The sequence below is a fragment of the Stylophora pistillata genome, chromosome 10 (genome assembly GCF_964205215.1).
Source record: "Stylophora pistillata chromosome 10, jaStyPist1.2, whole genome shotgun sequence".
Taxonomy (NCBI): Eukaryota; Metazoa; Cnidaria; class Anthozoa; order Scleractinia; family Pocilloporidae; genus Stylophora; species Stylophora pistillata.
The window spans coordinates 17,880,918-17,905,581 of record NC_142528.1 but is presented as its reverse complement, the minus strand read 5'-3'; the positions used below and the strand labels follow the sequence as shown (position 1 = coordinate 17,905,581).

At 37.5% G+C, this 24,664-nt stretch overlaps 1 protein-coding gene and 2 long non-coding RNA genes across 5 annotated transcripts in view; 1 reads left to right on the top strand and 2 right to left on the bottom strand.

Annotated features, from left to right (window-relative positions):
- Positions 1 to 80: 80 nt before the first annotated feature.
- LOC148722083 (uncharacterized) lies at positions 81 to 6,309 on the bottom strand. Of its 3 annotated transcripts, none has more exons than XR_015992624.1 (2): positions 6,106 to 6,309; positions 81 to 2,258 (listed from the first exon to the last, which is right to left on the bottom strand). It is a non-coding gene; the product is annotated as an uncharacterized LOC148722083 (long non-coding RNA). The 3 variants fall into 3 exon arrangements; XR_015992625.1 differs by having other exon boundaries at positions 6,110 to 6,309; XR_015992626.1 differs by having other exon boundaries at positions 6,114 to 6,309.
- Positions 6,310 to 9,407: 3,098 nt separating this feature from the next.
- On the bottom strand, positions 9,408 to 24,002 carry LOC148722082 (uncharacterized). The gene is made up of 3 exons (XR_015992385.1): positions 23,791 to 24,002; positions 22,949 to 23,082; positions 9,408 to 10,495 (listed from the first exon to the last, which is right to left on the bottom strand). It is a non-coding gene; the product is annotated as an uncharacterized LOC148722082 (long non-coding RNA).
- The window catches only part of LOC111321872 (uncharacterized), a 25,564-nt gene continuing 17,769 nt past the window's right edge, over positions 16,870 to 24,664 (top strand). Inside the window, exons 1-2 of the mRNA XM_088735670.1 lie at positions 16,870 to 17,144; positions 18,449 to 18,520. Of these exons, the coding sequence (XP_088591796.1) occupies positions 16,960 to 17,144; positions 18,449 to 18,520 (257 nt within the window). The 5' untranslated portion in view covers positions 16,870 to 16,959. The remainder of the gene's footprint in view (positions 17,145 to 18,448; positions 18,521 to 24,664) is intronic.

The following is a 24,664-nucleotide window of genomic DNA, read 5'->3' as shown; positions in this document are numbered from 1 at the left end:
GAGTGTTGCTCTTGTTCCCACTCTGATCTCAAATTTGGCAAAAATGCACCAAATTTTTCCAAAAATTTCAGAGATAAGTCTAGTTTCTGATATACAACAGCATTTATTTAAACACGATAAAAAATTCAGGAAAAGCTGATGTGGTCGTGTACAAACAATAAAACTAAATTCCTAACTAAATACAATAAAACTAAATTCCTAACTAATTACAAGAAGACTAATGCAAGATTTCTACATATTTACAACAATAAAAATTCTACAGAGTACATCATTATAATATAAGTGGCTTAAAAATACACTCGAGTGACTTTTTAAAAGCGTCAACGTCTTGAATTGATCTCATTTTATTTTCCACAGCATTCCATTGAGTAATTGACTTGTATGAGTATGATTTCTTGACCATATCGGTCTTAGGTCTAGGTAACTTAAATGTCATTTTCCTCCTGAGGTGGTAACTACTTACATACTTTTCAAAACGACAGTTCATAGGACATGGTAAAAGATGATAATAAGCCTGATGCGCTAAGATAGTAATCGTTTCTCATACATAATCCCTAAGGTATTCCATTTTTACTGTGGCAAGAACCTCCTTGCTTGGAGTACACCAATCCAAGTTAAATATTATTTTCACTGCTCTAACATGTATAGATTCTAAGGTTGAGAAAAACACTCGACCACAAGAGCCCCAAACTAACATACCATATGTCATAGACAGCAAAATAACCTTAAAATAGAAATCAGTTCTTGTCTGATTAAGCAGGAAATACAAGGATTTAAGTAAATTCAACTTCTGCGTATTATGACTTCACTAATTCTGATACATAATGATCCCATTTAAGAGCATTATTTATTTGAACACCTAGGCATCTTGTAGAAACAACCTCCTCAAAAACATAATCCCCCATCTTAATAGCTTGTTTTGGCCCAGTACATTGTCCGCGTCCACCAAGCAACATGTATTCTGTCTTGGTGGGATGTGGAGTGAGACAGTTCTCGCAACACCATGTATATAGCCTTGCTAGTACTTCATTCAACTTGGAACTTGGATTATATTTTAATCATATGAGTAATGGATCAAGACTGTAAATGACAACAAAGACTTACCAGTTTAACTTTGCAAATTGTGAATAAAGTTAACTTTATAGGTACATGTAAATTAAAAACTAACCTCTAAAGCCAGAAAAATTTCTCACTGCATACTAAACGGCTAAGTTCACATATAGCAAGATTGAATTAGTAAACCTCTGACAACACTTTCTTTCTCAATCAAGCTCTCTTGATGCAACTCATCACCAACACAAGATACCTTGGTTTTATCAACTGAGTTGTTAAAGTAAACTGGCCACCACAGAGAGTTTCTACTGCTGTTGTTTCAAGCATTAGCCGTTTGGGACACAATAGGAGCTGGCCTATAGGGGACACTATCTAGTTATGCTAAACAGTTCAGAGGCATAGTTATGGTGGACAAAAGTAAGATTTATTTATCTGCAACAGACAAACTATCTTTGAGCTGAAAAAACTTTACAATATATCTGTCAACAGAAGTAGCTTGATGGCAATTAACAACTTATATTTCAAGCAAAGTATTAGTAAGTTCAAAGGCACTTTAGATAAGAAATTTTATTCAGCAGAGGGAAGTCATCTAATTCTTGTGAACTATAGTCACAGTTACTGTCACAGTTGTAACAATTACTAATTATTTTTAACATTCTCAGTCAGTGGGTAGTGATCGATTTTTTCACTGAGTTCCAGATTCCATAGGGCTTCTGGTAGACCATGTGACCAGCTAGCAAAACTATTTAGAGGTCCTCACATATACAATTTCATCATCAATCTTTGAGCTCCCTGATTACTCAGCTGTGAGAGTACAATACTTGAAAGTTCAAATCACTCTTAGCTCTAACCACAATATTACTATTTACATCAGTCACCATCCATCCACAAATGCATTGGTGGGGACAATTAATAAGCACACCAAAAATGGTGATGTTATCATGGTATTAATCATCATCTTCTGGTGAAAAAATATCATTTTCCTCCAGCCATGCAGCTCCTTCACGAGAAACTATGCCTCCTACGTACAAAAATGGAATCACAATGCAGGTGACTTTTATCAAACCAAAGCGCTTACTTTCCGGTTTAGAAAACACTGCACCACTGGTGGAACATGTAGTGGAATTCCTCATTAAAGAGGTTATGTGATGATGAAGAGTCTTTGCTGGATGGATCCAGAACCTCAACATGGTGGCTGACATGAACTACAATTCAAAGAAATAAAGCAAGACAACATTAATGACTATTGTACTGGATATAAGGGGCTGTACACATGCGCACTATATGATGTACATATCTTGTGGTGTAGTTTTTTAACACCATCGATCTATGTACAAATTTCAGTGATAATTCTGATCTCTCCTAAAACTCTTTGTACCAGTATATCTAGATCTGCATTTATCCATAGATGGATTGACTCGCAAGCGGAATGATTTCACTTCTTTTACTTGGGTACATCATCTGAAGAACAAATTAAGAAAATGCCTGTGTTTCACTTCAAAATGACACAGAACTACTAACTACCAAAACACAAGTCATTCATTGATGAGCTATCAACACCAAGTACCTAAAATTAACAAATGATAAACACCACAGCGTACACTATTGAGTTATGGATGCACGTGGGAGGTTGCTAGGCACGAAAGAAGTGTAAGAGTCGTTCGAGGAGATAGCCAAGAGTGACTCTAGCTTCTTGAGTGCTTAGCAAACCTCCCAAGTGCATCCACAACTCAATAGTGTACGCTGTGGTGTTTACTATTTGTTTTATAACATAACATTGATACATTGTAGCTAGAGTTCCCTTTTATTTTACAAATCTTACGTGACCAGAAAAAACAAGCATGCGCAGAAAAATAGTCTTTGCATTTGCTCACGTCAGCAGCATACACCCATGGGCAAATGGGGGACACTAAATTGACCAATCAGGGCGCGTGCTTTACTTTGGTTATGTTATAATAAAAAATCTCTCCTCTAAAGAAGTCCAAAATAGTTAATCTTGGTAAAAATAAGTAAGAAACTGTAGGACAATCAACTAAACTTCTCAGAAAACATCAGTCAACTTTGTCCAAAGGTGAGTCAACAAGTCGGTGTATTAATGCGGATGAAGAAATTAGTACCTGAACAAGCCAAATTAGTAATCTATAGGTCTTCAATATTACCACACTTAACACATGTCAGAAAATCTGGAAATTTGCAAGGGTATCCGACAAAAGAAAGTTTGAACATATGCAGGAGAAAGCCCTATGGACTGTCCTCTTTGACGAAACATCCACATATGAGCAGCTACTAGTTAAAGTGCCCCTGAGACGAAAATTGACCATTTTATTTTGGCCTAAATTGTTCACACAATGTTGAACTGGGTCAAGTTAAGACCCTTTTTGCCATTAAAAACTCAAAACAAACCTTCGATGACCAATTTTTACCGCTTCAAAGTCATCCAAAAATTGTCCACCATTGCTGAAAACATGTTCCAGCCGAGCTCGCAAAAACATCATCATGACGTCAAAGGCTCAACAAACTTATGCTTTGCTTTGTCACAACTCTCTTTGTTCGCTGCACAGAGAATCACACATATTACTTTTTTGAGAACTGTTTCGTTGTCAGTCAGGAAATGTCGACTTTTTCAAACAATGAATTGTCCCAGAAATCATCTGAAGCTTCTGTGGATAGTTTTGCGCTGACAAACGATGAATTTTTGTCATGCGAAAAAAGATAAACACAGAATGGCACGGACTCTCCATGTGGCTTTTGTGGTCGTATCACTTTATCGCCTTCGAACTGTATTTTGCTTGTCGTAAGGGATTTTCCCTTTTTGTAAGAAATGATCGGGTGATTAGTAAAAATAGTTTTCAGCAATGGCTAATTGTGTATCCGAAGGCGGATATTGGGAGTTTGTGAAAGCCATTTCTAAGCCATAAATGTGTTTTCCCCAATGCGTTTGGTCAATGATCTTATTAACCCTCTCCTACGTGTTTTTTACTATCGGTGCTTTGAGAGGTTTGAAGTGAACTCTCTTGTTGAGTTGCACTCTGGCCTCTTTTGTTTTTTCTGTCTTATTCATGATGACTATTGTTGTGTTGCTTCAGTGAGGTTTAAAGCAGTTTGTTTCAACTCTTTTAGAGCCGTGACTTCATTGCGTTACAAAATATTTTTTGGCTTAGATGCAGTCTGCAAGTAGCGTTAGGACAATTTCCCAAGTAGCTCTGAAGGGCAATAGAAGACTGAGCCGGTAGCATTTAGTTCGATATGAAACAGAAGTGGTTCTTTGTTTTGTCCATGAAAGGTGTAACCGAGGCGCATTCGTCTTGCGAATAAATCTCGCAAAAGTTGGCCCAATTTTAAATTCATTTGTCATGGGCGTTGGGATGAATTTGAGACCCTTTGACAGCACGCTGACTTGGCTGTCAAATGGTTGATAGTTTGACAGGTCTTTAAAGAAATTTTCATTTTCTCAGTTTTTTGCCTGCAAGCCTACATTTTAAAGTGTTTTTACGCTCTGTGTCTTAAGCTGTTTGTTCTGCTTTCGCTGATATCAAAGCCAGCTTTTTTAGAATCAGAGCACACAATTATATTTTTCATGTCTTGTATAAAAGTGAGCCCTTTGAGGTCAGAAATCTCAATCCTCAATTCGGCTATTTTATCATTCTTATTTACAATGTTCACCGAGTACTTTCCTTTGTGTAAGGTATACTACCAGAGAGTTGTTAAAGGTGGATAATGATCAGCTCATATGTAAAGGTGACAAATTCCGTGGAGGTTCGTAGACTTTGCTTTCTGGCATCGAGATCGCACTGAGGACGGTTTTTCTTGTCCCTTCTCTTCTTGAACAGTCGGCACTGAACCCGACAGAATTCTTCGCCTAGATCCTTCAAAGTACACAGATCTGTCGAAACAGTCCTCCGAGAAGTGTTCAGAGTAGATCACAAATATTTCTGTCGGGTTGAAGTTTACTCGGCGAGGTAGCACAAATCGCATCCGTTTTTCCCACTCTGATCTATTTGCAAGGCTCCGATGGAGAGAAATACCTACAGCATGGTCTGCACGATTACTTCAGCTTTGAATTACACATCGATGCCCAGTCATTTTTGTTTAAGTTTTTGTAAGAATAGAGTAAAGCACTCTGGTATGTTTGCTTGACATTTTGCCATGCGAGATTTTCGCGTTGAGCCTTTGACGTCACTTCCTCTGAGTCTTGCGATCATGATCAAATAATGGCGGACACGAAATCGTGAATTTAACGGCCCGAAATCGTGAATTTAACGGCCCGAAAAAAGATATTTCTGGTGCTCAGTCTACACTGAAATTTAGCAGAGAAGGTGAAGGAGACACACTGAACAAGAAAATGGAAAAAAATGATGTACGAAAATTTTGATCTCAGGGGCACTTTCAGGCAAACCTACCATCTCTAAACAACAGAAGACTACTGGATATAGGTGGTTTGCCACCAATCTCTAGAGATACAGGAAACAATGGTGAAAGGAACAAATACTGGTGGACGAACAAAAGAAGCTAATGAGATATCCATTGTTTACGTCCACAAACATGGCGGCCATGACGTAACGTGCAAACCACACAATATGAAACATAGAATGGCACCTAGCTACCAATGTGACCTGTTTAACCTGAGTAAAAAGAATTATAGTTTGAGAAACTCCGACTTTGACTTGCCAAGTTTAAAACAGTTAGGTTTGGAAAACAATTCGATTGGGTAGTTAGGACCACATCTATGGGCGAAATTACCTACGAAAATTGGGGAATCGTCATCTTTAGCTATTTTCAAAAGAAACAATGGTAAGATGGACATAAAAATTTTAGAATCTAGTGGCTGTAATTCGTGTATTCTATGTAACGGCTAATATGTTATTCACATTTTGAATAAGTTGAAGTATCTTTACGACACATTTTTTTGGTATTTTTTCTGGCATATATTTTCTGCATTTTTAGAATTGCACTTTAATGTTTATACTTTCTTTTTAAATTTACGTCTTAATATAGTGTCCCCAATTAGCGTCATTATGACCCTAGATATATTTGACACTCAAATAAAGATACTTACTTACTTAGGTGATGGTGATTCTATCCAAGATGTCGTCGGCCAGGTGAATCTTGTGTATGTTTACATGGAGTACTAATAGTTCAACTGACCAATGATATGCAGACTCCTAGAAGGTTCCCAGAAGAAGAAATCATCCCCGACCGACAGAGCTGAATAAATACTACGTCAGCGGGTATGCGGTCAACAACGCGGGCTCAAGTGTCCTGCGTCTAAAATTCAGCGAAATTAGCGGAAAATAATAAGGACTGATCTTTAAAACCGAGGAACTCTGTTTTCGTCGAAGGCACTTTCCTATTTCCAAAGGTTTAAAGACGAAAATTAATTTTTGAAAATTTTTAGGGAGTGTACCAAATTTTTGGAGGTTGTTCTGTAAAAGAAAAGCGGCAAGGAAAACGACGTATACGTTATTCAGGTCTGTCTCCCCGACCGACACCCCGGCCGTCTTCCTGGCCCTTGACTTCCTAAGACCTTCAGGACTGTATCGGAAAGACAATGATTTTCGCACATCATTAAGAAAGTCCTTCTAAAAGTACTATTATTTCTTGTTTGATCAAAATTACCTAGCTGATGAAAATAACCAGAGTATAAACTGTAATCAAAATGCAAATATACTCCTCTCCGAAATGGCGGCTAGGGATAAGACTAATCAGAAAATCAAGAAAAGCAAACTGTGAAAGCAATCTAACTGCACAGGAAATTTACGACGCATTAGTCCTGAGTCAAAAATGATAAGTAGTCTTCATTTGGCGCAAGAGTACCTCATGCTTTCAATGTGGTAATCATATAGGATTTGTAAAAGCCTGGAGTTGGACATGGTTTGATACTACTCTGGCTTAAAGATATAATGAATGTAACCAAAATTACAATTCATCGACCCAACGTTTCGACACTCCTGTCTAGTGCCTTCATTAGGGGTGATCTGATCGTTGCATCATGAGCCCCTTTTATGTACTCACTAATTAGCTGCGGTTTTTTTCTGACGAGGTGTAAATAGGCGTCAGGTAGTAAGCTGCCATCATCACGATTTAAAGGAGCGTGGGCGTAGTTGATATGCCAAGCTTCCAAACAAAGGCACTGGTGGTAGGGGCGATTAGTGGTGATAATAGCCTGGAGTTGTTTCACCCGCCGCCAAAATTGCATGTCCTAAAGTCTAACCTCCATCCTTAGACATATGAAACATGGAAATTTCCAAACCATTTTCCCATAACATTGTTTGCACGGAGTTTCTGTTGTTTTACTCTCTGGCTGTAATTTAGAATTGAAATTTATTTATTTATTTATCAACAATATTTTAGCAGAGATGCCAAGTTCAGCATATGCTGGTTTAAATGAGGCTCTGCATAAAACAAATTACAGTACAATTACGTATGATACAGTATAAAACAAATGTATAATATCATAACTATGAGAGTATTTACAAGTAAGTTAATAACTAGAAGTTATTCTGAAATAAGCTTTAAGTGACTGTTTTAAGTACAAAGGATTTTCAGAATTCCGTATTTTGGATGGTAGAGAGTTCCAAGTTTTTGCTCATTATATCGGAAAGAAGACTGGTATTTTGCAGTTTTTGCTAGAGGTAAACGAGTCAGATCTTTTTTCCTGGTATTATAATTATGGAAGTGTCTAGAGAATTTGAATTCGTGTAGCAAGTATTCTGGGGCTAGATTGTTAAGGCATTTATAGACTAACATACAGTTTTGATAGCTTCTGCGCGCCTGTAGGCGCGGCTGGGCCATGAAAATGTGAAATGCAACTCGCTCTCTTTAATTTTCCTACATTCAATGATGTTCGCAGCACGTCTCTGTAGCTTATCAAGGTAGTCTTTCTTTGTGGCACTACATCCATCCCTTACGCAACAACAATAGTCGAAGAGTGGTAGAATCATCGAGTTGAACAGTGTGATACAGGCCTCACGTGGTGAGACTTTATGCGCTCTGCGAAGCATTCCAAGCCTGGATGATATCTTGTTGGCAATGTGATCTATATGCTCGCTCCACGAAAGGCATGGGTCAAGAATAACTCCTAAATGTTTAAAGCTGAAAACTCTTTCGAAGACATTGCCGTTGGCATTGACGGTAAAGCTTGTGGTCATGCGTAGTCTCTGAGTTGTACCGATCAACATTACCTTGGTTTATTTAATATTGAGGAATAGGTAGTTACTTGACAACCAAGTTATAATCTGTTTAAAGGTCTGCGGATAGTTTGGATTCAATGGTGTCGACTTGCTTGGAACTGAAGTATATCAGGGTGTCATCAGCGTCATCAGGGTGTCATTGGTATATCAGGGTGTCATCAGCGTAGAGCTGAACGTTGCAGTGTTTGACTACAGTTGGTAAATCGTTTATGTAAATAATAAATAGTAACGGTCCTAGTATGGATCCTTGTGGCACACCCAAAAGAATTGACTGAGGGTCAGATCGTGTGTCATTAAAAACAATGCTCTGGCTAAGATTTGATAAATAAGCATTGAACCACTGCACTGAAGAACTGGGGAATCCAAAGGACTCCAGCTTCCAAAGTAGGTGTTTGTGATCTAAAGTGTCAAACGCTTTAGAGAAGTCAAGGAAGGCCATCCCTGTTAATAAACCCTTGTCTGAATTGGAGAGAAGGTTGTTGGTGACATCCGTAAGACATGTAGCTTTAGAGTGGAGTGGAAGAAAACCAGATTGATATCCAGATAAAAGCTTGTTCCGCTGGAGATATTCATAAACCATGTGATGGACAGTGCGTTCAAGAATTTTACTGAAGACAGGCAGGACTGAGATAGGTCGGTAGTTTGCTGCATCCATTTTGGAGCCCGACTTAAAGATTGGTGTGACAGTTGCAGATTTCCAGTCAGCAGAAATTGGGCCCTCAGCCAGGCTTCTATTCATAAGAATAAAGGCTGATAGTTTCGAAAGAAATTGTTTGGGGCTGCGTCGGTGGGAGTAACGAAATAATTTGGATATATCAACAAAGTTGAAATGGTAAATTGGCCACCGTAACGATTACAAAAGCTGACATTTCGAGCGTTAGCCCTTCGTCGGAGCGAATGACGAAGGGCTAACGCTCGAAACGTCAGCTTTTGTAATCGTTACGGTGGCCAATTTGCCATTTCAACTTTGTTGATATATCCAAATTATTTCTATTCATAAGGACGGTTAGCGGTTTCGTTAGAACACCACATCCATCTTTGAGAAGGCGCGGGAGAGTGTTTTTAATGCCAGTCGATTTGTTGGTTTTTATACTCTTAAGTTCTTTATTCTATGTGCATACCATTTGAAAATGGTATGCACATGGAATAATACATACAATATACTTTAGAAAAAAAAACGTACGCAGTTTATTACTTAAACAACCTCTGCACGACAGTTAAAGGTTTCGAAGTCCTGTCACGATCTGCTTAGCCGACAAAAATAAAAAGCACTTTAATCCGGCCGAAATTTGGAATCACAAACAAGGCTCGGGTGTGTTAATTTCAGATGTTATTCTGGCCGTGATCTTCCTTTCCGATAGACTCTCTTATAAAGAAACTCGAAAAACGTGTTACTTTTTCAGTTGAATCCCTTGAACAAGCCAAGGACAAAAGTTTATCTCCGTAACTTATGCACTTGATGTGTTTAGAGACACGTCTAAATTACCCAAGGAAAAACCAGATATCAGTGCTCCGAGTAGCGGAGCCAAAAATAAGTATGTATATGCATTTCTGGATGTGAACATTGAGTTAAAATGGATTAGTTGGATAAATAGTCAAAAGTTAGGTGGAGCTGACAGTCTAGTTTGCTTCAATACCGTAAGAAGCAGATGGAAAAGCCTTGAAATACTCGATCTGTGATAACCATGTTCGTCGAGAGAAAAGCTTGTTTGATACAAATCTCTTTAATTTTGTTTATACTGGGGGCCTGTTACACGTCTCTAGTACAGCCATTTTAGGAGCCGCTGAAGTCTGTCATGTCACACAAATAAGCGACTAGGTTGCTAAGCTTCGACTAGGGACGCTGCCGTTTTAAAACTACTCCGATTCACTTGGCCACTATCGCACTTTGGGCAGTTTACAAACAGCTGCTAATTTGGTTATTTTCCTCTCCAAAAAAAAAGTTAAGTTAATATTTGAATGTTAATACTCTAATGATGGCGACGATAGTAATTATGCTTTTCCTTTCTAGGCGAGACGTGCACAGGATTTACTACCTTAATCAAAAGTGATAATCCTCTCCGAATATATGAGAGATATATCAATGACTAGAAAGTGCGCGTAATTAGACGAAAAAGAAGGTTGTCGACGTCGTTTTGGATATTAAAATATCACCTCTGTCGAAACAGCCCCTTCCGCACAAGTGGCCTACAGTGTTCTTCATGTAAAAAGAGATCTCTGAAAGGTTAGCAGTGGGATTTCACTGCTGAGACCTAAAAATGGGAAAACAAAACCATTAACAAGTATTCAAAAGGGTGAAACGACTCACAAATTTGAGTATCTCAAGAGGTTAAGAAGAGACGGCTGGTCGTTCATTTAGAATTAAGTCTTAATGCCATTAACCATCGGCCTTTTCTTGTTACGAAACGTATTAAGTGTATTAGGATGATTTAGTTTATATACACTGATTTTATTCCGGGTCAAGAGAGGACCAGACGAAGAGACTCATCGACTCCCCCACTTACGGGGTGTCATTCTAAAGCTGATCCTTATCAGCCAATTTTGTCCCGAGATAGTATTGACATTTGAAAAACTGTAATACTACTGCTATATACACAGTTCAATTCTTGCAGTATTCCCCGCAGCTTCCTTAGTGTACTCTACTTGCGGTGCTCTGCCAGTACTTACCAGTTACTTAAGGTACTGACACTATTTATACAAAGCGAGTCAGGTACAGTATATATTTTAAATGACGTCAATGCCTTTTTCTGGGCATAGACGATTACTTTTTTCTGGGCATAGACGATTACTTCACACAATAACAAGATCTATATTGGACAAATAAGGAAGCCTTCGACGTGCTCTGTTTTGTTTTAAAGTGTGCAGAAAGCACCTAGAGCACAAAAGAAGTGTAGGAAAAACTCTTGACTACGTCTCGTGTTTCCCGAACACTTATTTCGTGCTTTAGCCACTTCCTGCGTGCTTTACAACAGAACAGAACACAATGGATGCTTCTTAAATTGTTTTACATCTGTATGTAAGATAACTCAATCAATATTATCCTTTACTTGATTGATCTTGATAAAATGAAATACCATATAATAATTTCAAAACTGCAAGGGAGATAAAGAAAGTTAAAACAAACCACAGGATAAATCACGAAAAAAAGAGAGGATTTTTTTATTAGTACCATGAGAAAGAGGTTTGAACCTTTCTGCCTGAATGCAATTTGTTTGTCAAATTTTGCATGACTGTCGAAAAACTAAAATCAAAGAGATCACAACAGCCAATAAAAACAACGGTTTGTGTCATCTTTAGCCAATGAGGACTCCAAGAAAAAGAAAGAAAGCTACCATAAGCGCGGGAAAACGCGGGCGACCAGGTCAAGGTTGGTTATCGTTTGGCTTCTGATTGGTTTAGAGCATGGCCCGGCGACTTTTCTGGACCAATCACAAAAGCAATCCCAGGTTACTTTCTACACTCAATTGAATATTACTCTATCGGAGAGAATTGCAACAGTTGATATTCTCTTGCTCTATCATAGTGGTGATCCACTTGACAAAAGCAGAAAATGATGAGGAGGTAACTCCGCGGCAGTAATGTTGAAAAGATTTCAGGTCAAGGCTACCTTAAGTTTAACTCTCTTTTTGCCAGTACATTTTGAAGTTATTTATAAATTTTAGTTGCTGAGATTCATTTCACTCGTTTTACAACAAGAAACGTATTCTTTATAAGAAAGATGATTGGATCAAGTTGGCTTTAGAGTTTATCATTATTAGAGTGAGAAGGGTAATTCTTTCATTTTGTCGCAAGTTTTTATCGTCAAATGTTATTCCAAGGGTAATTCTGAAATTGAATTTGCTCAGTTGAAAACTTTAAATGACTGTTATTGAATGTGTTAAAGCGCGATATGATTATTTTTTTTGAAAGAATTTCATATACGTAATACTCTCTAAAAAAGCCGCGCGAATCGTGGGAGTTGGTTACTAAACCTCTAAAAAAAATTTACAAGGAGATTACCTTTTCATTGGAAAGATGGAAAACACCCCATTCCTCTGGTACACTCCTATTCGTTACAATAGTTACCTGCGCTGTTCTCTTTAGTCATTTGATTTAACAGGTTCATAATGGGATTGAAAGCTTAAAGGTACAACTTTACTTTTTCTGGATAAACCCATCCACATTGCTTCAGCTCTCTTCTTCTTTAATCTGAGACCTGAGATGACTTTAGATTTATTTATGAGTTTCATAGTTTCTCTGCACGCATTAACAGGCGAAGGTTGTATCATCTGAAAATTGGCTTATTGTTTCTTCTGCTGTATGCCCTCTATTTCACTTCCACAACCGTGGATTGTCTTACCATTTAAGCCGGGATCCCTGCACTCAACATCAATAGCGTAGGGCTCAGAGTACAACCTTGCCGAACTCCCCCTAAAACTTAGAAGCTAGAAGTTCTTGCGTATAGTTTGATTGCATTATACGAAAAAATGAGTGGAAGGTGTATGTGATATCTACATGAACAAACTTGGCCACAACAGGATTGATTTAAGTTATCCGTAGATCTTCCCGAGATCAAAGGAATGATCCTAGGGGGACGGAGAATGATCTTACGAATAAAGCATGTGTAGGTAATTGATTGTCTCTTGTTTAACCATATAGAAAAGCTATGGTTTTCGTGAAAACTGTTATCCTTGGGGAAAAGGTTTGTTGAACATTCGCGTCCTGTTCTCATTTTCATTCTTATCACCTTTGCCTTCCTTCTCTCTCCTCCCCCCACCCCTTTCTAGTTCGCTTCGCGCGAATCGAATCGATCCAAATAAAATATTTTGATCAAGAATGATTATGATTCTTTGATATGAAGCGCTCTGGGTTCCTATTTTAATGTTCTGCAGTACCTTAATGATAGGACTTTTGAATAACCACATAATCAATACTAAAATTTTGCTTTCGTCGCGTCATAAGTCGTGTACTCGAGATCAACTTGAGTGATACCAAAGTTGCCATGAAGCTCAAGTACAAATGGCCTAGGGTGTATGCACCACGTCATAGTAGGCTATTATGTGGCTATAAGAACCTGCTAAAGGTTTTTGTCCCTAAAGTGTACAAAGCGGATTTGAATCACCTGAAATGAGGCGCATTACCTAAGTAAGAGTGACCATCAAACCATCATACATTGCACATCTACACTTTCAACGCTTCCGTGCTCAAATCGCGTGTTCTTGATCTTACTGTCTGTCGACACATTTAAAATTCATAGTTATTTTTGTCTTAGTGATCTTTACATTTTTCTCTGTTGTTAACGTCTATTCAAAGCAAACAAATAGACAACAGATATTTTCGAAAAAACCGTATCTTTTAGGAATCAATATTTCACTAGGTAGGAAGAAAAAAGCCTGATAATTCCACCAGTACAAATTTCCCAGAGGCAATTTGTATAAGGGTGATCCCGCGAGATTAACGAAGAAATCGAGGGATCAGAGCGCTCTACAGATGACTTAAATATAGCAATGCAGCCGCTCCCAGAATCTGCTTTAATAGTGTACTTGTTTGCCAAGTTTAGCGTTGAATTTCATTGAGTGCTGAGTGGTCAGAGCAAGTCAAGCTAATGTGATTGATCATTGTTTATCCAAAAATGTTTATTGAGGTAAAAATAGATTTATCAGTTCCGCTTTGTTATCCTTTCCTAGCCTTACTTGTCGGGAACTTGTTTTTTTTCCCGCGCAAGAAGTCACGCGACCAGTGATTGTTTTCAGTTGCCTCGCCAAGATGTGAAGTTCAGCTTCCAGTTGAAGCTTTGAGTGGATTTCAGTTTTTCTTTATGATTTTTTCGTCAATAAGCGAGTTAGAAATTTTGAAGAGAACTGAATCGGATATTTACACGACGGAATGTATAATCTGATCTAAAGAATGATTTAAAACAGGGCGCCACACTTGGAGTGTGGGTAGGTTTGATGGTTATCGCAATGCCTTGTAGTGAAACCAAAACAATAAAAATGATTGATTGCCTCAATTGCCCTGTAAATATGAAGGATCTGAATGAAGTCATACAAATAAGCTGATTGTTACGTCGAAATGTGATAAACTTCCCATTATTTGACCCGCACAACCCACAACAAAATATTTCAGTTTTTAGTTGAAGTAATTATCAAATATTCAAGTTTTCTAAACTTTAAGATTGTTATCAGGTCTTAACGGGCCAATAAAGAGATCTTTTAAGTATTATTTGAGGTAAAAGTAACCAAGAACTCGTACTGAAAAGCTGCTCCGTTCGAAACCCAGATTTGAATGATCTATTCTTAAATAAGCCCAAGTCGTAATCAAGTACACGAGCATTGCTTTCAACTTAATCGAACGAAGTTTACCAAAGAAATGATGTTCATAATAAACTTGCAAATAGTTTAAACAGCAGGAAAATGCCCCAAACAAGAACAGACATTAATGGAATGCCAAGATCACTTAGCGATGGCTGATTCCTTGCCGTGGTATGTTAGGAGCTTGACTGACGCGCAGGCTTAACATCTTTGAAAGGATTTTAACAGGTGATACGCAATAAACTGGCGGCTTTACACAGCTGGTTCAGCTTATTTGACCCTAAGCTGGTTTTATGAGAATTGGCGACGTTGAGGTTCACAAGAATCACGAAATATGAGAATTCCCAACCGAGAAAAGAACGACTCCCGTGAGCAACCTATGACAATGATGGAATGACTAACTTATTGTACAAGAAGGGGGTGTTGTAAATACACATGCCCTCCAGGTACCTGATTGCTGCCGAGCCATTCATTTTGTATAATGATTCTGCACAGCCTTGGAAAGGCGACCTTGAGCTCTTTGAACGTCACCCCAATTTACCCCAATTGGATCAATTGTCGTCAATTGGATAACTATCAGAACGTCAGCAATGCCAATGTGGGTTTGGTTTACATATTTTAAAATCTAAAAAGAAATAAAAAAAATTCAGAAGGGAAAAAAAAAAGGAAAAAAAAAAGGGAGATAGAGAGGGGGGGAGACTAAGCGATGGTACCTTGCGAACTTCGCTGAGAATGATCGTACAGATTATGGGTCGTGTTTGATAAAGAAAACTGAGATATAACTTGATTTAAAATCAATCAACTGTCGTGTGAAAGAGATGGTTCAGTTAACCGACCTTTCTTAAATTTCTTCTTTGCTAGAACACGAAGAGGGGGTACGTTAGGATTTAACTTTTTCAGGTTAGAGGAGTAAAGGAAGGAGAGGTGGAAGAGGGTATATCAAAATTAACACTGACGTATCATGTTAACACGGTCTATCATGTAACTTGTGGGGCTTACATTAAAGTATAAGGATTGCGATGTTTATCCTTATTCTTAAACAAAACACTTTTTGGTCTTTCCCTTGTAATAACATGACGTTCTTATGGGAATTCATGTGGTTTTCACAGTAGGTACTCAAAAGGGGTAATTTTTTCTATTGCAGATGTATGCAAGAAGCACCATTTGTCAAATCACTGAACGTGTACAAATGGCGCGAGCTTTGGAACTTAGGAGAACTCTTTTGAGTACCTCGGTCTGAGGCCGAGCACGACAACTCCATCGAATGTATATAAAAAGTTTTCTTTTACTTAAGAGTTTAGACATATTTATCTGGCCTCATTCAGGCTAAAACTGGTGTGAATGCGCTATATTGAATCAAACAGTAATCTCTTTAGACCTAAACAGATAACAAATATTTCTTGTACATCCGGCTGAATGCGACTCGCATTGCCAACCTATCTTATGCTCACTCCGATAGCTCTTGGGTCTTGAACAGGGAATGAATATTGTAAAACTGTAGATTTTCTTTAGTTACCTACATTTTAAATTGAGTTAAATCAGGATTCTGGTTGCAAAGTTCACTTGGGAGTCATTTGAGAGCTTCATTGTTCCTTAGCGTACATCAACTGTTTTAATAAGTTCTATAGCCTTTTAGGTCATCGAAAGATCTTGAAAATATTGGTCAAAATGCTCACGTGCTTATGTATACTTGATGAGATATTTTGAGTAACTAGTTTTGCCCGGGCCAATACCAGCCTCTTTGAGGTCTTCCAATTTTTCCGTCAACAAAGCTCTTTTGGAGCTAAAAATAGTATCATGGACGAGAATTGTTTGACATATGGTTTGACACTTTTTGTCTAGCTGATATAGCATATCATTCAGACGTGAATCGGAGATTCAACCAATCTACAGTTCGACAATGATAAGGGTTAGAAACTCTTTGTGAACCTCGAATGATAGAGTTTTGAGTTGACTTTTTTTTCATCAAAGCTATTCCAGAAATTGTCAAAGAGTGGGGTTAGTCCAACCCCCTAGTGATAAAATAGCTATTTTTGACAAAGAATAAAAAATGATTTCCAGGTACAAGTCATATCATTTCGACATCCATGCCTTAGAATTTAGGTAATGAATTGTAATCGAATTATCTTCCAAAGATCCCCTAATTGAGCGCAAATCTCGTGGTTTTTTTTTTTATTATTTACAGTTAAGGTGGCTAAATAGAAAATATGTGAGTGAAGAGTATTTTCACCAAGGGATCAATTCTGCTTTTGATCTTTACCCTCGACCCTAAATATAGCAATTGTTTTGATTGGCGTTTTTCAATCGTGTTGATTCGCGACTGTGCGACCACAGGAAACCTGACACATTGATGGGTATCGAGTAGCGGTAAGAACTAATGCAGATCATATACGAGGGCGACAAAGCCACTGAGTTTAGCTTGAGTAATGGCTGTGTTATGGCGTTCCATGGCGGTGTTTCTCTCGCTTCTAAGCATCGTAGAAGGATGGTCATATTCGAAAAACCGTTGTGGGCCATGTGTATGTGAGCTGAACGCGCGGGGAGAAGTTGACTGTACAAGTAATAACTTAACTGCCATTCCTGCTGAAATTCCTCGCAATGTTACTGCCTTGTAAGTTACAGCATGCTCCTTCATCGATTGATTTGTTTCAGTGATAAAGTAAAATGTTATGTCGTTCTCTCCGGCGCCGTTATGGTAATATCTGCAATGTTTGTTTCAAAGGCTGTCACATGTATGTTTCTCTCTTGAGGGTGTCAAGGAAGGTTAAAAATAGCGAGATGTCTTCCCAAGATCACGTACTGAATTTGATTTACTATTCTAGGTCAACTGCCTGCCGTAAGATATGAAAATATAATGTCCAGCTGGCCGATATATACACTTCCGTTAGATTCGAATATAATTTCATGGTTTTCCTGAAGCATCGACAGACCGAGTTCGCGAGAGATCGAAAAATTGTACAGTTATCTCTTTATATAGCATGTAGGAAAGGAAGAGTTAAATGATTTTTCAAAACTACGAATCTGCCAAGAAATTTTGACTGTTTGGATAAAGAAGATACCGCTAAAATTAGAACGGGACGCTGATAACGGAGAAGAAAGGATAACACGATTGAAAGAAATTTAAAGCTGGTTCATCTGAAGAAAATGTTAGAATCCTCTGTAAGGCTTTGCAAAACGAACAATATTATTTGAAACATGGCTTGATCTAAATTTGGTTTAAGTTTAAACGAATAGATATCTCCTGGAATGAAACGTTATCGCATCAGTTCGCTACTATTACTTTTAACACGCACTTGAGCTAAAATCATGATTGAATTTTTACCATGGTTTTAAACGCGCCTGTCGAGCCTAGTTCACATCGCAGTAACGAGGAGCTAACCAAAACCAATTCGATCCAGAATATACAAAATAAATTAATCAAAAAAATATACGTCGATTCATAAACACAACTCTCTGCAGCAGTTTTCGTCTAGAATCTCAGTAAGTGCACCTCTGTGCGATGTTAGAATGTGATTGTGTCGGCCTTTCCTAAGCGGGATCATAATTATTTGGTTGATTTTGTACCCTTTGACATTTCGCTATGTCTTTTCAGCGATTCTATGTCTGCCATATATTACACATTGCAGGCGCCGCTGAAAATTATCAAATAGCAAAGCTAGACAAGGATTTTTTGTTATCTTGACCTTGAAAGGGATAGAAATTTCTTCGGGAAAAGTAGAACTCTCGTAGTGTTCCTGAATGCCGGCGCTCACGCTGTTGAAAGCTTCGTGATAACAAGCGAGGCAATTCCAGCTGTCTTAATGTGTTTTATTTTTTGTGCTATGCGATAAATTTACTCTTCGGTCACTTAAGATTGTCACATCGTCAAATACTTTGTTTATTTCCCTAATCCCGAGTGCATATTCTCCATTTCAGAGATATGAGTCACAACATGATAAGCGAGCTCTACGACTCCATGTTTTCAAAGTTTCCCAATCTGACTAAACTGTAAGTATAGCTGTTTTAATTCACTTTGTCTAGCTGGCTTGATAGGGCACTCTTTGTCATCAAAGTAGAAAATTAAATTAAAATAACTGTCCGGCCTCTCTTAAACAGACATGTACCCACTACGCTTGTGTTTCGTGATAATGCGTTTATATATATATATATAAAGTGTGTGAACCATGTCAACAATTATTCTATGATAAATTATTTTACTACAGAGGAGTGGAGGGTCTAGGAATGTATGGTAGCTTTCCCCGATTTTAAGCGTTCTTTTGCAAAGCTGAGTTTCCCAGTATTTCCTTTTGTCAACATCGAAGATATAAATTTCACGACCTCTTGCTGGGTTTAGGCTGTGAAATGGGATAGCTGAAGGGTCAAATAAGCATGGAACGTACTAGACTATTTCAGCTGCAAATATGAAATGACTCAGTCTTGACGATTTCACCATGTGTAGCTATATAAATGACTTTGTTTGCAACAGAACTATTTTTGTTTTGCTAAGAATTTCCGAAACAGCTCTCTATCTCCCTAAGTTGAGATTTTGACAAAGGAACTTTGTTTTGCCTTTTTAATTTTAGAAGCCCGTTGTTGATTTTAGAGCTTAATATTGCCTATTCCCCCGGCTTTAAAATTGTTTTCAAATGCTCTACTTTATTTTGAAAAGAAAAAAATAACATCCATAGCATTGCTGAAGGAATAATACCCCAGGCTCCAACTTTGCGAATTTCATCGTTTTGCCTACTTAACCATTTTTCGGCGTTGTTAATTTTTCACCTCCGATTCACTTAAATAGCGCGTGTTTTTCGCATGAAACTGGTATACACGTGTTGATAATAAAATCTACTGTCCATTTTTCTTTCAGTCGTGTCAAATCACATAATCAGAAGTATAATTTATTGTGATCACCCAAATTGGATCAGGCCCCTTTTCCATCAGGTTAAAAGTATTGTAGAGTCACCCTACCTTATCGATGGCACATACTTTCAGACGACGATAGATGTAGGGTCTAATTTGCTAATACACACCTATAAACCTTTCCGCGTGAAAAAAGATGCTTGGAAAACAATTTGCTATTGTATTCCGTTTTTAACTCAAAGCGGTATAAAAAAGCACACTTTGTTGTCATTATTCGTGGATAGTGTTTTGAAGAATCTTTTCTGATTACTTGTTTGTTTGTGTTTAAGTTTTTTTTTTTCGCGAAAACGTTTGTAGAACAGATAAGGTTTTTTACGTCTGTTTAAAAATAACCTTCCAAAAATGGCACCACAGTTTTATAAATATACAGGAAAAAATCAATTTTAAGGGCTCCTCACGTCTGCAGGAAATAGTTTGAGCATAACATCACCAGAGAACTGAGGAAGCAAACTTTGTCTTAACCGCAACTGGGATAACAGGTCTTTTCAAGTGACAACTGTTTTTTAAACAAAAGCGGGTTCGGATATGCGAAAAATGAATGTAACACCTTCTAGTTCTTCACTTTGTCTTCCAAACAACCAGTTAAATCAATAGTTGAAGTTTGATATGACTCATTAAAAAGTTTTTAAACTTTTACTTGTGGTTATAAGCCGGAAGCGGAGGCAGCCGTTCGCGTCTCTGTTTTGATTGCAAATAACGCCTTTTAGTCGGGGAACATGAAATTCATTCGAAAAATCACGAAATTGGTTAGTTTGGTAGAAAGAAAGGCGGACTATTATTGCATAATGAATGAAAAATTTCAAATTCTGCTCTTCACTCCTTTGTCTCTTTCCATAGTACTTCTTAACAGGAAAATATTTGCTGGTATTGACCGCGTTGGCGTGCAAGCTGGAGATATACAACTTCAACTTTAAGTGTGAGATCAAGTGGGGGTTACTCAATACTAGCGATCAAAGGGTCTTCACTTTTTAAACGCTGTAAGGATCTATTCAATTCTAATGAAAAAATTTTCTTTCATATGGACTTTCCATAGTGATCATTCCAAATACCAAATTTCTTGTTTTTATATGAATTTCAACGATTTGTTTTTCAGTGTTGATTTTCGCCTGATCCTCGTGGGATGTCAAATCTCTTATCGGCTGAGAACCGATGGTATCTTATTTTTGCTAAACGCTTTAAACTTTAATCTGCTTCTCGGCCTAATGGAGAACCGTTTACATAGAAGCAAGTTCTCGAAATAGCAGTTACACTGCACGCAATGTTGCTGGGCAGAAATTTTGATACTAGAAACTCCGTTCAATTGAATTAAAAGTTTAATGCGACAATTCAAAAGCGTTTTGAGGATAACCCTGTTTGACAAGAGTTTTAAAATCTCGAAAATACTCGCTTTACTTGACAAATCTCCACAGACGAACTGACGGCCGTTTAAGAGGGGGGTTCATAAGTCAGCGTCTTTTATTAGCATTTTTGTTTTCTCACCAAAGCAACAGACAATTTTAAGACGGACGGCCACTCAAGTTGTTGAAAATGACAATTTACCTTTCCATTTGCTTTCAAGGTCGGTAATCTGTTAGAATTTAAAGTTAGACAAAGGAAATGATAATGGAAGGACCAAGATGTGTTTCAACAGTTTGGCAATTCTTAATGGTGTAGAAAAGATATATTTAGTACAAGTTTTCTGGTAAAATCACGAAGAAAACAGAAGGTATGAAAAATGCCGTAGTACGGAAGGGTGAATAACAGAATAGTTTTAAGGAAAATATCCAGAGAAGCAAATCCGGCGTTTTTATTACGGAAACCTTCAAATGAAAAAATGTCAAGTGATATTTAGTCCAGTTAAATAATACAGTAAAGAGGACAAGCGGAGAATTTGGGAAACATTTCCGTTTGATTTCAGCTGAAAGCAGAAAACTTTTAACTTGACAAATGTCTAACGGCTCCAGATAATAAAAAAAATACTACGGATTTAAAATTAGGTAACATTAATCTACTTGCTGATACCCCAATGTATTGTATAAGTCGATGCAATCTGTCATGCATATGGAATATTGCAGATGGCATATTGCATATTATCATTGGGCGTGGTGATTATAAATTTGGACATTTTTTGGAACATCGTCAAGATCTTGAAAAATTCTTTCTGTCCTAATTAATGGATGATGCTCACACGATGAAATAAAACCCATTAACAGAATGAAAAGAAAATTTCTCGGTTGGTCATTTGTGGCTGGTATTTTTAGAAGTTAAGTCGTTGGCCTTATATATCACATTGCAGATATTTTAGGTTTGTACAGCGTTCTCTAGGTTCGTTTGTTATGCAATTGTGGAGTGTTAATGAGGAAATACAAAGAAAATGGAGAGCAGATCTATTTTCATAGTTACACAGGAAATTGATATCAACTCAGGGTATTAGATCATCGCCAAAGAGGCAAGATTCGGATATAAAATCTGGGTTATGGACCACGCGTGCGAAATTTATTGTTCTCTAAAGTGCCCTTCCAAGCCATCAGCCTGCGTACGTTCAAAACAAATGAGGAGTCTTTTCCTTTTATGCGCATTTGATCCTGTTCTGCTTAAGAGTGACTGCATGTTAGTTCAAGCGCCATACATCGATCGTCTCCTTAGTTGTGCAAACCAAAAAGACTCACATTCAAGTACATTTGAGCATGCATGTCAAACTCGTTATACACTAGGTTCCCAGAGAACAATGAATTACGCTCATACAAAACTTTACGTATCAATTCCAAGAATCTCATGCCCTGAAAAATTCCTACATTTTCGGCGATTTGTTACCATATTCATCTGCTATTGTTGAGAAGAATTCACCAAGGTTGGCCATCATTGCAAATTTACAACGTACATAAATTTCTTTATCAACTGATGAATAAAAGTAACCCGAACATTATCAGAGATAATTTATATCAGAGAGAATAATTATGATCGGGACTACAAATGTATAGACACCAACACAAAGTTGATGTGTCTAGAATAACAATTGTCGATGAAGAATTCCAACTTTCCGGGAATGTACGAAAAGTTCTCTCTGTTCCGATATCTGTTTTTCATTTGCGCTGTAGAATTTCGGTGGCAGATAAAACCAGTCAAATAATTAATTATTACAGTAAATTTCTTGTATCTGTTTCCTTATTATATATTGTCATTCCATACTCACAACAATGAATCGCGAATAGAATTTCCTAACCGGATTTGTTCAGTCGGGTTTCGGTACAAAAATTCAATATGATGATAGTTTGAAAACTTATTTATAACATCGTTTCCTAATGATGAGAATGATAATAGTAATGGAGAAAATGAAATAAGTTTCGTTACAAATGACATTTTCTTTTTTTCTCGTGAAGCGTGAGACTAATTTTCTCCTAACAAAAAATGTAAAGTCTTTTCAGTGTAGTAACTAGAAATACCGAAAAGTATCGACAGCAAGAAGTCTTTCAATCTGGCTGTTTGACTTTTGGATGAACGACGAAAAGAATTAGGTGTCCACTTATTTCCACTCACCGGCTTTCCTTTCGTAAAACATTATTTTTTCAGACAGCTTTGATGACTGAGACATGGAATTGCATGTTTGAAACACAAGACAACCGTAAACGTACGTGATGTTTGGCAGACCAATTTTTTTCCTCTGAGTAACCCTTGAAGAAGAAACAGAAAGGAAATTTGCATAAAAACTCGAGGTATAGGTTGAGATCAATCAAAAGAAAATAATGGGGCCCATTATTTTTTCTTGGATCGATTTGATAACAAATCTGTTTAAAGTGAGGCTCATATTCGTCGTCTTTCCTGTTCTCTTGCCACTTGAAAAAAATGTAACATTAGAAACTTGTTTCATAAACCTGGTCTCTTTTTCGAGCTCTAACAAGACTAGTTGCCTAATAAACTAGCGTAATCATCGTGTTGTTTCTTACATTAATTTCAGTATAGAGGAAGATTAGTTGGGATTTTAGCGACAAACAGGATTTAATTATTTTCTCTTACAACGCTCGCTGTAGCGAAAACGTCGTAATTATAGTTGCACCCAAAGAAAATTTTGACACGTAACGATATCAAGAGTCAGGGAAAGAAATTGATTGCACCGGATAACAATACTCTAGTCTTGGAGTGCCTACTGGAAAACCTCGACTGTGTGATGTATAACAATCGTTTGGCCCCGGCTATCTTCATGGAGTCTTAATAAATACTCTATTTACGCTCTTTAGCTCTTTAGTTTTTTTGGTTGAGTGGGACATTTTCTTACTTTACATCTTAGTACACAAACAACCAGCCACAACTAAATGGTGATCTTCCCAGAAGACTGGATGCGTTTTATTAGCCACTACCTTTTCAATACTACGGTCACATACCATGCAAAAGTTCGTTGCTTGAATTGTACCAATTTGCCATGTGGCTTCTTCGTATCATGCATTTATTTCTAGGGTCAAAGACAGCCGTATTTTCCAGCAAGCCAAAAAAATTTTCTTTTAAAACACGTTCAGTATTCCGAAAAAATTCGATCTATTTACAACATCTGCAATTGATAAAACCCCCGATGTGAGAGATGACGACCGCTCGCCCGTTTCCGTTCATTATGCAATTGTATTGACGATGTGTTGAATGAAGAACGCGTTGAAACATACCAAAAATGAAATCAAACCTATTTTTAGTTTGTATATCAAACTTTTTGGTCATGTAACTTAGGTTTGAATATAAAGTACGGGCTCGCCAAATGTAATATTTTTCTTAATGATTTGTAGTGGTACATTGAATTTCCTGAGAGTTGCTTAGTTCACCATCATTCTTGTCTGGAAACATTCTCTCTCACTCCAGAAACAAATTTGGTTGCCTATTTCATATTTCTAAATTTAAAGATTTTCCAGAAGTATATTGAAGAGTAATGGTTTTTAATGATCGACACTTGATGTATCTTTGGTCTTCCTTTTGTCCGATTGACAATGTTAGTGATGTTTTTTTGGCGTTTAACGATTTCCTTTATCATTACTTGTTGAAGCGGCTCAATGGGATTTAATATTCCTTATTTGAGTGTACATTTGAAATCGTTAATCCCCTAAAGGGGATTAACAGAAGGCAGTTTGTAGAAATCGCGTCTTCTCGAGAGGAAAAGATGTCCTTTTTTAGGAACTAGGGGAAACCAGAAACGATTCATATTGCCTCCGGTCTCCCATGAACTTGCTTGTAGAGTTACTGGAACACCATGGATATTTGAATTGATTGGAATGG